This window comes from Neovison vison, chromosome 1, assembly GCF_020171115.1.
Source record: "Neovison vison isolate M4711 chromosome 1, ASM_NN_V1, whole genome shotgun sequence".
Classification (NCBI taxonomy): Eukaryota; Metazoa; Chordata; class Mammalia; order Carnivora; family Mustelidae; genus Neogale; species Neogale vison.
Window position 1 is genome coordinate 258,276,329 of NC_058091.1, and position 13,105 is coordinate 258,289,433.

Consider the following 13,105-nt stretch of genomic DNA (forward strand, 5'->3'; position numbering starts at 1 on the left):
GAGCACTGGTGTGGGAGTCAGGCTGCGGTGGGGATGAGGCAGGGAATTTGAGCTTATCGCGTCCAACTTCCCAGCCTCTTGTCTGGCCTCCTTGCCATCATGGGGCTCACTAACAGCATCACTGGTTCATACCTGCCCACATACAACATGAGCCCCTTTAGGGCTAAGCAGCACACTGCTGACAAGAGCCTTACTCTGGGGTCTTAAATGCTCCTCTCTTACATGCTTTGCCCTTTTTAACCCCCTCCTAGTTCCCTGTCCCTCTCAAGTATTTGGCCATCAACCTGGGATGAAAGGGGGAAAATGCCAAAATCCTACCTAGGGAATCATATCTGCTTGGCCTCTCGGAGAGTGTGGGCTTTGGGGGCAGAAGCAGAGATGAAGCTCACCTTTTTTTTTTTTTCCAATTTACTTATTTTCAGAAAAACAGTATTGATTATTTTTTCACCACACCCAGTGCTCCATGCAAGCCGTGCCCTCTATAATACCCACCACCTGGTACCCCAACCTCCCACCCCCCCGCCACTTCAAACCCCTCAGATTGTTTTTCAGAGTCCATAGTCTCTCATGGTTCATCTCCCCTTCCAATTTACCCAAAAGCACATACCCTCCCCAATGTCCATAACCCTACCCCCCTTCTCCCAACCCCCCTCCCCCCAGCAACCCACAGTTTGTTTCGTGAGATTAAAAGTCACTTATGGTTTGTCTCCCTCCCTATCCCATCTTGAAGCTCACCTTTTCTTCAGTTTGCTTAACTCTAAGAAGATAATAATGGTTGTCCCAGGTAACCAAAGAGGCACTTCACTCTAAGGAAGAAATTCAACCAGGCTGTGAACTGTTCTTTTCTCTAGGACATTCTGGGGACAGATTTGGAGACACTGATTTGGACACTCACTGATGATCCTAGGAGAGGGGGATGTGGGAGCCAGCAGGAAACAAGGTCTCCCTCTTGGCCTCCCACTCCCAGGAGAGCAGCCCTCCTAGAGGCCACAAAAAGGGTTCTGTGTCCTTTGGAAACACTCATGGCCTTCTTTACTATTGGCATTAGTATTGACCATTCTCAGGAGGGTGCCTGGCAGGCTTCCAATGTGGGGCATCCATTCTGGCTGAGTTTACCTCCAGCCATGTGGCATGCCCACACTGTGACCTTTGACCCGGAGCCAATTGCCCCATTAGGCACAGTGGGGCAGGGTCCAAGGCCAGCAATACTTCCAGAGGCCCATGGAAATGCTTTCATTTCTTTTAAAATTATAAGGAAAAAAAAAGACCTTTTCAGGTCAAAGTAAATTTTATTATATATAGTATAATATGTTTTATACATTTAAACTTATAAAATATGTTAATGTTTTATAGAGACAGGGACCTGCAAAGGCAAAAGTGCCAAGGACCCATGGAAGTTAGAATGCAGTCCTGCTCTGGGCCAAAGAGCCAGGCTGGCAGGGATTCCATTTGTCTCCTCCACCTGTGGCTTCTTCAACTCCCATAATAACTGCTGTCACCCCACCACACCACCACCACCGTCTAGGATAGAATATTCTCTCTGGTAGTTTATTTCTTTTTAGGGACCCACTTTGCAGCTTAGTTTCATCACTGGCAAGAGCTACCCAGAGCACATGGCCAGAGAGTTTCAAAAGCCTTGCGTGGGATCTGTGGGAAAGAATGTGGGATCAGTTAGTGATGTCTGTCTGTCTGTCCTAGGCTCGTGCCAGGGGAATGGCAGCACGCATGCTGTGTTCTTGGCTGTGACTGACCTTTGCCTTCTGTCCTCGACTTGACTGCCCACTTTCCAAGACAGAATATGCCTTAACGTGATGTGCATACCACGCTGAAAAATCTAGAAGATCTCTTTATACCTGTTGATTGATTGATTAATTGATTGAAGTGATATCTGTCAATACACCTGATCCAATTTAATGTCCCCTGACATCCTCTCATTCTTCTCTTTATCCGTAGGCGCCTGAACAAGAATAAGCTCCAGGTCCTCCCGGAATTGCTTTTTCAGAGTACACCGAAGCTCACCAGACTGTGAGTAGAATTGAATTGTGTTTTCTGCCTGGCGTCCTGCCTGGCTTTGGTGATATGTATATTGTGATTGCCTTTGTGAGTGGAGCCTGGTGCCAGGCACAGCTTGGAAGTTAGACCGTCTGCACGGGGACTTGGAGCTGGGCTTCAATGTGGTGTGCCCCCACACCCAACTTTTTGCCCCCTTTCTTCAGAGATCAGTGGCGGAAGTGGCCACTGAGAGCTAGTGACTTGCAGTGGGTCTCTTCTTTGCAAGGAAAGACATGAGGTCGTTTAACATGGGTCTGACCTTACCTCAGGGAAATGCTCTGAGAATGGGATTCGAGATGGGTTTATTTACAGGAGACAGCAGTGGTGTCGGGAGGCATTGGATTGGACCGATCATCCCAGCCTCACCACCCTGCAGACTAGAACACCTCTTGCCCTTTTCCTGCCTCCTACCACCACCAGCCTGGGAACTCTGGGTCTGGAGATCTGGTCTTGTGGGAAAAGGAAAAAAACACCTTGAATTTGGCTTTCTCTTCGGGGATGATCCAGGATATAATGCAGGGGGGAGATTGGAGATGCTTCTGTGCATTTCTACAGTCTGCGAGTGTGGAGGGTCAGAAGCTGGAGATGCACGTCAGAATGGAGACTGTGGTTTGTAGGTCTGGGGTGTTAGGCAAGTGCTTGTGCACTGATGGTGAACGGCTCTGTGATCCTGAACCTACACGTCATACTGACTCTTGTATCTCTTGGGGTAAACTGGGTTGGCCCAAGCCTTGGTTTTCTGAATGGAGAGACAGAGTCTGGCTGCTTGGTCGTCAAGCAGTAAGATTTACAGCCTGGCTGGGAAGACTCTAACATTACCGGGGAGGCTCCAAACTTGTGGCCACCATTCACATTCCCAGTGGCTGTGTTTAATACCTGTTTATGCAGTCGAGCAATGTATGTAGGCTCCAGGATACATTGGGCAATATGAAACACATGTCACTGTGTGTACTTAAGAATGAGCTCTGAATTAGGGATCTGCATCCATATCTGTATCTGTGGGTACACACAAAGAAAGAGACCATATACATAAGTGTATTTGAAAGGGTACTTTGTTGGAACAAGAACAGTAAGGGTTGGTTTGTGTTTAAGTGGTAAGCAGTGTGGCTCGCCTTTTCTAGGACACACCTGTACCTTTTGTCAAAGTCTCCTCGTGCTGTTTACTGCATTTCTCTGGCTCAGACCACCTGGATCACTTTGCTAAACATGAACAAGAACATGCCCCCCCCCTTTCCACCATTCCTCTCTGAGCCCACCCTGATCAGCGTGAGGGTGGATAAAGGGACATTCGGCAGCCTGGGTGTCCAGCTGAGCTGGATAAGCAGTACGAAATGGGCATGAGGGGCAACAACCCGGTTTTTAATTTCCTATTCCTGTAGCGTTCTTTCCCTCTGTGCTCACTTACTAGCCGTCTCTGCACCCAGCACTACGTTGTGCCTTTTCAGCCGGCTCCTAATTAAGGCTGGCTATCTGTTCTTCATTGGGAACGTCAGCGTCACTTTCTCGGCATACAGAGGGTGGCCATGGGGCTGGGACTGCTGGAAGGCTTGGAGCAGGTGGGGTCTGACCATTCTGCTTGTTGTAGAACGTTGGGTGGGCTGGTTTTTGCTCGCGGAATGTGGCCTCCCAGCTGCTCCCCACGGCCATCAAAGTGATGCCTCTTTTATTCTAGGCTGCTCTTGATCCGATCAGAGGAGGAATTTCAAGCATGGAGATGCTGGGGGCCAGGTCCAGGCAGACAGCCCGGGGCATGGGAAATCCCAGGGTGGCATCCTGTCATTTTCTGAGAGAGGTTAAGGGAGTCACTTTCCCTTCTGTGCCTGAATATCCTCATCAGTAAAAGGCAGACGCCCCTCTTCCCTTTCACCTTCCTCACTGAGGAGCTGTAAGCCTCAGACGAGATCACAGTGTGGGTGTGTTTTCTAGGGTTTACAGTGCGGCGTGAGTGTCCTCACCAAGATAACTGTGACTACTCCTACACTCCCCATCCCCTTCGCCTGGCTCTCTGTTCTCTTTCTCCGGGATGCGGGATGCGTGAAGGGACTGGGAGTTGCAGTGAGCGCTGAGGTGGGTGACACTGAGCTTTTGCCGGAAGCAGGAAGAGCTGCAGCTGGGAAGGCAAGGATGACATTCGACTCCGTGTGGTGTCCGTCCCTCTCCGGGTCCTAGCCAGGCACCGAGGCTGGCATATATCAGCTCTCAGTGAGAAGAGAAGGATGCAGGCCTACGTGTACAAACAATGCCCTCTGCTTCTTTTATCCCCCTTTCACTCATGCATTCATTCACTCATTCATTCATTCATTCATTCAACAAGCTCTTCCACTATCCCTGTTCCAACCTGGCTTCTGCTGGGTTTTCGGCTATAGACATGAAGGATGCCCACTTCTCTGTGTGCCTCATCATAACACATTCTGAATGGCTGCCAAAAAGCTGAGAGCTAAATATAATTTTTTTTAATTTTTTTTTTATTGAAGGAACTATATTAACCCAGGTTTCAGCTATAATCAGCAATCCCTTTTTTCTCTCTGGGCTTGATCTTTGATTTTTCTTAATGGCCCCATTGTGTCTTTGTCTTATTTTGTCAGCCACTCCAGGGTCTTTTGGAAGTAAGCTGGGTACAAATTAGAAATCAATAAATGTGCAATCATGAGTGTGTATACATATGCCACTAGCTCTGTTTTAAAAGAGCATTGCATCTCAATAGACACAGTGAGCCATTTACTAGGGAATGCTAAATGTGGGTACTGTGTGGCTGTCTACTCTGTAGTATGCCATGTGGGATAAGTAGCAATTCTGGACACGCCTTTTCCTTTCTTGTTAGATCTCTAGACAAAAACTGCCTAATACTCAGTGTTTATCCAAAGAATACCTTTTGGAAAGGCTATGGGCATGTAATAAGATGTTTTCAGGAGTGATTGGAAAGGGAAATAATATTTATTGAAAACCTGCAATTATAATAATGCTACTAAACAGTAAGTGACAGAACTGTGACTAAAGTTAGTTTAATCCAAAGAGAAAATATATTTGTTTATATACCGGGAAGTCCGGAAATAGTTAAGGATGGCTTCAGGAACAACTGGATCCAGGGGCTTGGTGATGTCATTAGAACATCATCTAACTCCTCCATCATGTGTAGCAGTACACCTGCAGCAGCGAAACAATGGTGGATTGCTTAGCCTTGGCCACTCGTCTATGTCAGAGCACATCACTGTTGCCAAAGAGGTGGTGTCCTTTGACTGATCCAAGTCCTAATGTCCTACAACTACCAAGTAACAGAACCCAAATTCAAATTTGGGTAGTCTGCCTTTGGAGTCTGTGCTTTTCTCTACTACAGTCAGCTCCCTGCCTCAATACTCCCATTTTATAGTAGAGGAAACTACAACTCAGAATTTAAATTACTTGCCCACGTGGCCCACATTTCTAAGAAGGAGCACTACCCTGGGACTGTGCCTCGATTCTCAGATTTAATCTTTATAATCTCTGCAATCCTGCAAAGAGAGCATTTTCAAATCTTCTTCTGAAGCTTAAAGGGGTTATCTAACTTACCCCATAGCTGTGTAACCAAGGAACAATGGAACTGGGACTTGAATGTGTGTCTGTGTTCCTGCAGGGTCCTTCCTTTCCTGCCATGCCAAGCTAGCTATTGTGAAGGCCTGAAGTGATGATAAAAAACAGATTGATATTGGACCTGTCATATATCCAAGTGTTTCTGCCAGGCCTTTGCTGGTCACTCTACCCCCATTCACCCCCAGATCCAGCACCATTGATTCATTGGTCCATATGCATATTAGTGGTATGTCTGTCCTCTTACCCTGTTTTCAAGCACCAGAGTACAAGCCAGAGCATCCTAGAGCTTGGAAGTGCCCTGAGATTTAGGTAACATCACTGTGGTTGATAAAGGGCCAGCAAGGTTTCTGTCATGCCCTGGGCACTCAGTAAATATTAGCTCCCTCCCCCACCCCCATCTTGACATAGATCATGAGGTTCTCAAGTGTCAGGACTGTGTTTCTGCTCTTCCTAAGTTGCCTATCATTCCTGACCCAGAGCTGAGCATAGGAGGTGGCAGTAGACTGAAGGGGTTAAGGGGCCGTGAGACTGTGGACAAGTCACTTAACCTCCTTGGGTCTCAGGTTCCTCGCCAGTAAAATAAACAAGAGAACCTACTTCTCCACACCGTGGTGAGGATAAATGAAAGTAACCCATGCACAACCTTCAGCTTTGACTCTGGCGCATAGCGCATGCTCAGGGAAAGATGGCTCTGGGTGATGTTGCTAGTTGATGTGAGCGTACCTAGGACAGGGCTTTGATATCTGTGGTTAACACTTCCACACCTGGCAAAGACTTCAGATTCCAAAAGAGATGAGGGTGAGGAGACACTGCACTTGGGGTGGGAAGATCCTGGTCTTCACGCAGGCTCCACCACTCACAAGCTCTGTGGCCTTAGACATGTTATTTCCCCTCTCTGGGCCTCAGTTGTCTCATCTAGAGAGGACAGGATGGAACACAGCCTGTTACATGGTCTATAGGTTATTAATTTCTCCCCTCCCCCCCTTTGTTTTGTATCCCCTTCTAGCTTTCTCTTTCACCTACACATGGGAGAGGGAACAAAGGATTTCTGGTTGTTTGGTGGTTAAAGTGTTAATGTTGCCAAAAATCATTAGAAGGAACAGAAGATGAGATAAAAAGTGTGATTAAAAGTCCTTTGCATTTTACCAGAGCACCTGGGTGACACAGTTGGTTAAGTGTCCGTCCGACTCTTGAACTTAGCTCGGGTTGTGATCTCATGATTGTGAGGTTGAGTCCTGCATCAGGCTCGGGGCTCAGTGCAGAGTCTGCTTCAGATTCTCCCCCTTTGACCCTCCCCCACTCTTTCTCTCTCAAGTGTGACTGTGGTTTTTAAGGGTTTGACTTCTCCATATGAGGATGAGCAGACCACTGAGGTTTTTGTGGCCCATCTGTTCTGGATTCATAACCAAAGAGCCCATTCAATATTTGATGGTGGTTTAAAGCCCGTAGCTGAACAAGCAGTATTTCGTAGCAGACCAGCACCGCGCCCCCACCCCCCCTGCAATTCTTCCCCACTCAGTTCTACGAGGTATGTGACAGCTTTAAAAAAAACTGCCATGAGAGACTATAGACTCTGAAAAACAATCTGAGGGGTTTGAAGTGGCGGGGGGGGGGTGGGAGGTTGGGGTACCAGGTGGTGGGTATTATAGAGGGCACGGCTTGCATGGAGCACTGGGTGTGGTGAAAAAATAATGAATAATGTTTTTCTGAAAATAAATAAATTGAAAAAAAAATAAAAAATAAAAAAAAACTGCCACTGTGGTTAAACCCCCTGGCCCTTACTTGGATCTATAGAGTTGCAAGACACTTAGAAGGTTAATCCCTGAGGCAGCTGAAAACACTAGGAAGTGTGGCCAACTGATCAGCCTGGAGTCACTGGGCTGTTGTCACAATAGATCAGCATACATCCAGAGTTAAAGGCTCTGCAGCCTCAGTTTCCAGGGAACTGACATCCAGTGAGGGAGCCCTCCTCCCAACTCTCATTCCTGCCTGAGTGTACCTCTCCTTCCTCTTCACCATTGGCCGCCCTTGTGGCCACCTTGCATGTACATGCTCCATACCCCCAAACAGACAGGATGCTGCATTCAGCAAGGTGCTCTAGTGTTCCTTTGAGGCAGCCTGGTGGGAAAGTAAAGAATGTGGCCTTTGAAAGGGTAGAGACCTGGGTTTGGATCCTGCTCTCCCGTGACACTAGGCAAGTAGCTTCAACTTTCTCCGTCTCGGTTTGATTCACTGCAAAATTGTGCCTGTCTTCGTTTGCTCAGGCTGCCATAGCAAAGGAGCTCAGATTGGATGACTTAAACAACAGAGATTGATTTTCTCATAGTTTGGATCCTGGCTGGGTTGTTTTCCTCGGTCTCTCTCCTTGTTTTACAGATGGTGGTCTTCTTGTGCTGCTTCATGTGGTTGTCCTCTGTTCGTGCTCAGCCCCGTGTCTCTCCTTCTTCTCATAAGGACATCAGTGACACTTGCTTAGGCCCTACCCTAATGCATATGTTTTAACATAATCACCTCTGTAAAGACCTGATCTCCAAATAGAGAAACATTCAGAAGTAATGAGGCCAAGGGCTTAAATATGAATTTAGGGGCTGGGAATGACGCATCAGCCCATAATAGTTCCCAAGTGCATATTATATATTTGCATGGATTAGGTGCTTTATGACCTGCTTCTATCTATAGTCTCTTACTTAATCTCAGATTTAGGGTGTCATAACTATAATGTATCCATTTTAGAGATAAAGAAACAGAGTCCTAGAGATATGGACAGCTTGCCCAAGGTCAGAGCCAGCAACTGGCAGAACCAAAATTCAAATCCAAGCTTGTCTGACTCCAGAGCCCACACCCCTAACCACAGTCTCCTTACTGTATTTATGAGAAGTTAGTAACACATGAAAGTGCCAGGCACCTAGTAGAACCTCAATTAACGTTTGTCCCTTTATGCCTTTGAAGCCTTAAATGAGCCCAGGCTTGGTGAGTGACTGGGTATTACCATACCTCTAGGTAATACCTTTTGCTGTTCATAGATCCGTTCCCAGCCACCTTAGTCTTTCAGCTCTGCATTAAACTTGAAAACATAAGTACATGCAGTATGTGTCGCTGTAAAACTCTATATCGATGTGAAACAGTACTATAAAAATGAAAAACCAGTGGAGAAAACAAAAACCATACTACTCAATTTTCCAGCAGAGTTGTTATCTGATGTGGTGAAATGATAATAGGACAACGGGGAAACCAATCCATCAGGACGGTGGGGGTTTCGGAAACAGCCCGCCTGCCTAGAGTTCTGTGTCCCAGAGACCTGCTCCCCCTGTGCTAGCCCTGCCTTCAGAGGCCAGGGATGGACCAGCCTCACCGTCGCAGACGTGGTGTCACTTTTTCCAGGGGCACAGCCACCAAAAGCTCATGGAAAATATCCCTGCAAACTGGAGCTCCCGTCCCCCCCTCCCCCTGCATTCCCCCACTCCCTGAACACTGCAGTGAGGCCCTGGCCTTCGGTTGGCTTTACAGAGGGCCTCACCAACTACAAGTTTCGTCATGTGCTTAAGGACAGGTTTAGCTTTAATCTTCATGTGAGCAGATAGTGGGTTACAGCGGGGGCTGTGTCACTCCTGGGATTTCTATTTTACGTGAGTTGCAATCTGGCTGTAGTACTTTAAGCTAAAGCCAGGAGAGAAGGCATGGAAGGTTTCTTTTCTCCACCACTGAGGCGTTATCTGGCTGAGCACAGAAGCCTGCAGACTATCCACAGTGCTGACTACACGCTAATGCTTGGATTGTCTTATAGACTTTTAAATGGTAACATTTTAGAGTGAGGAATAAGTTATATAGGCCAGAATTTTTTAAACTTCACTGTGCATCTGAACACCTGGGGATCTTGTTAAAATGTGGGTTCTGGTTCTGTAGGCCAAGGGTGGACCTAAGAGTCTATGTTTATAACAAAATTCCAGGTGATGCCCCTGGCCCAGGACCACATTTGGTGAGCAAGGATCTAGATTCCACTGCTTCTCAGACTTAGCATTTGTTGGGGGCGGGGGGGATTCCCTTGCAATATTGATTAAAATGTTGATTCCCAGGCCATGTAACCAAGATATCTCGTTCAGTAGATCTGGAATGGACCTGGGTTCTGACTTTGTACATAGGCACCCTATGTGATTTTGGTGTGTGTCACACATGAGCATACTTCGAGAAGCACTGATCTAGTACTAGATTTGATCTAGTACAAATCTAGTATAGTTACTTTATAGATTTTGGAGCAGGCAAAAAAAACAGACATTTCTGGGAGCACCTGTTATGTACTAGACACCCTTGGCACATACAGTCTTCTTTAGTTCTCCTGTGGGGTTGGTATTTTTGTGCCTACTGCACAGATGATGGAACTGAAGTCTAAGAGACTAACTCACCAGGAGTACTCCCAGGGCTTTCTGACCCCAATTCTATGGATTGATTTCAACCTTATCATATGCCTCCTGTGCTATAACATGCCTTACCAAAGAGAGAGAGAAAATAATCATGGATCTCTGAAGCTTCAGTGTTTTGTACTTTTATGCTTATATGAGTGTATATGGGCAGATGCTCATATCTGATATCTAAAGCATTAAGATATCTAAAGCATTTAAGACTTTATAGACTTAAATAAATGTGTGCAAGTAGACCTTCCTAAGTTCCCTATAACGTATCAAAAGTAGAGTTGGGTTTTATATTTTAAAACTCTTCGGCCCTTTGGGCCAACAGAAGAACTTTCTAAAGTGATCAGGTAATACTTGAACTGAGAACATCCTGCCAGACGGAAAAGTTTTTTTGGTGGTTTTTGTTTTTTGTTTTTTGTTTTTTGTTTTTTTTCCAGAAAAAAAAAAGCCAAGCTGTGACTTTACAGTGCTTTGGAATTACAGAATATGCTTGTAATTTTTACAATTCTGCACAGACTTCTTGGCCACATCTGGTTGATATTACTGGCAGGGATATATGGGGGAATAAACCATGGGCTGGAATGTGAAACATCCCACAAAATGAGTTTCTTATAGGTTGCTGCATAAAACATTTTGATTCTCCCTCTCTTTGGAAGGATGGCTTAAGTGATTTCATGGATTTAGTATTTTCTTTGGTTTGAAGGTAAGGTTTTTTGCTGGTCTACTTGGTGGGGGATCCAAGATGGCTTTCTGAAGACGTGTGCAAAGGGTTAACCATTGTACAGCCATGCCATGGATCAGGGTGAGAAACGGCACCCTTGAAGGAAGTCAGACAAAACTGGACACTGGTAATAATGGTGAAACCCTGGGGCCAACTGAAGTGCCACAGAGAAAGGAAAAATATAAAGACACAAGGTTATATGTGTAAGGGGTTCAGAAAAGCTCCTGAATTTTTGTTCTAGTGATACATTAAACAGCTCACAGCAAGAAGAGCTCAGCTCCTTGCACACACAGCCGGAAGCCTTCATATGGTGGTGTGTTCTCTGTGCTGTATGTGAAAACAGTGAGTTGGGAAAGTGGAAAAATAAAACAAACACCCAGCTGATACCTGGCACGTAGTCAATTCCCTATTAGGGACATTCCTGCTCAATCCCCAGGAAGAGAACCGTGTGATCGGGGACAACTAAAATATTCATTGAACACCTAGTGTGTGTGTGTGTTTGTGTGTGTGTGTGTGAGAGAGAGAGAGAGAGAGAGAGAGAGAAATGTGCTGGTGTTGGGATGCTGAGTATAGAATGCAGACATGTCTAATCTGAGCCCGGAGGGTGTGAGCATGGGCTTCTTGCCACCTGGCTCCTTCTCAGAGTTCCTTGGCTCAGACCCACCTGCAGAGTTGGAACCTCTCTCTACAACACCATGTGCTGCTCTCAGCACCTTGTGGCATGTGGTAAAGTCAGCTAGCCTCAGCACGGCTGTGTGGCCATCACTGAGGGTGCTCACATAAAGACTGTGTTCTTAGTGGCAACTTAGGCCATTAATGAGAAGGAGAACCAGAGGCCAGCCTATGTACATACCCTGGGATCCTTGTTCCCCTTCTCTGGAGTTAGAAACTCACAAGGGAATTGAGAATATCAGGGAATTATCACATTATATATAGAAAAATATGAGCATTTTGAGGTGGGTGGACCGCAAACACACATTCTTCAATTGCCTGAATGATGCAAATGTACCCACATCTAATAATCTTGAATTGTTTGTTCTCGAACCACATTTAGCATCAACAGAAACATTTCTAAAGAGCCTAATCATCTCTTATTTTCAACCAACATTTGGGAATCTTTCCAGGGGACAAATAATGTTTTTAATTTGATGTCCCAAATTCTAGCATAATTTCAAGTTATTTAAAAAAAATAATCTGTAACTTTGGATTTCTTCTGTCTTTCCTGTGGGCTCAGTATCCTATATGTTGAACATTCATTTTCATTTGTTAGGTTTGTAGTCCTTTACAAAGTCCTGGAGACTGAAGATTGTAATGAAAATGTTCACACAATATTAATAAGAGCCAAACTATACTAACATAGTACTGTCTGAAACAAATAGAAATGGAGAAATTTGAGGAGGCAATTCAAGACGGCATCATAGGAAGACCTTGAACTCACCTCTTCCCACAGGCATGCCAAATGTATAGCTACATACAGAACAATTCTCTATGAAAAACACCTGTAAACTAGCTGAACAGCTCCTCCACAACAAAAAATAAAAAGGCCACACTGGAATGATTAGGAGAGGCAGAGATGTGATCTTGCCAAAACCCCCACCCCTAATGGGGGACAACCCGATAGTGGGAGGGATCCCACAAATATGAAGTGTATCTCTAAGGAACAAGGGATTCAAACCCCATATTAGGTATCCCAATCATTGGGACATGCAATGAAGAAATGAGCCTACAAAATATCTGACCTTAAAAACTGAGGGGGCTTATATCCAAGGGACCTACAGGGCTCTAGGAAACTGAGACTCTACTTTTAAAGGGCTCGAAGATTCACTCACCCTAAGACCCAGCTCAAAAGCAGCAAGCTGAAAGGAGCCTAGACTATCTCTGAAGGAGAGTCATTGGCTAAGCTTAAAGGGTCTACCAGAGGTGTAGGAGTCTGTTAGAGCTCTCTCTAGGACAGAGGCACAGGCAGGCACCATATTTGTACTTTCCCTCTTTCTAGTGCTGCTTATCCCATCCCTGTGCTCTCCTGCAGCCTTGCCAAACCTGGTAAGTAAGCTCATGCCAGCCCCAAATGCCCCCATTGCCCTGCCCTGTAAAACCTGGTGGGCCTATTTGCCCTGGCCCAATGCTCCCCCATGCCTCCACCCTGCAAAACTGACTTGGAAAGCTCATTCCAGCCTGGCATTCTTTTTCCAACCTGGCACTCTCCTGGGGTCTCAAAAAAAGATGCAGTTCTTAGAAGGCTAAGACGCTGGGGGCACTGCATAGACATCAGGCTGAAACACACACCCCCAGGCTTCCTGTGACCACTCCTTTAAAACTAGGAAAGGTACCTGGTTTGCCTAATACCAGAAATGAACAC

General features: G+C 45.9%; 1 protein-coding gene across 1 annotated transcript in view; it reads left to right on the top strand.

Annotated features, from left to right (window-relative positions):
• Positions 1–13,105, top strand: part of SLIT3 (slit guidance ligand 3) — a 593,355-nt gene that overhangs the window by 100,450 nt on the left and 479,800 nt on the right. Inside the window, exon 4 of the mRNA XM_044229780.1 lies at positions 1,954–2,025. Within this exon, the coding sequence (XP_044085715.1) occupies positions 1,954–2,025 (72 nt within the window). The remainder of the gene's footprint in view (positions 1–1,953; positions 2,026–13,105) is intronic.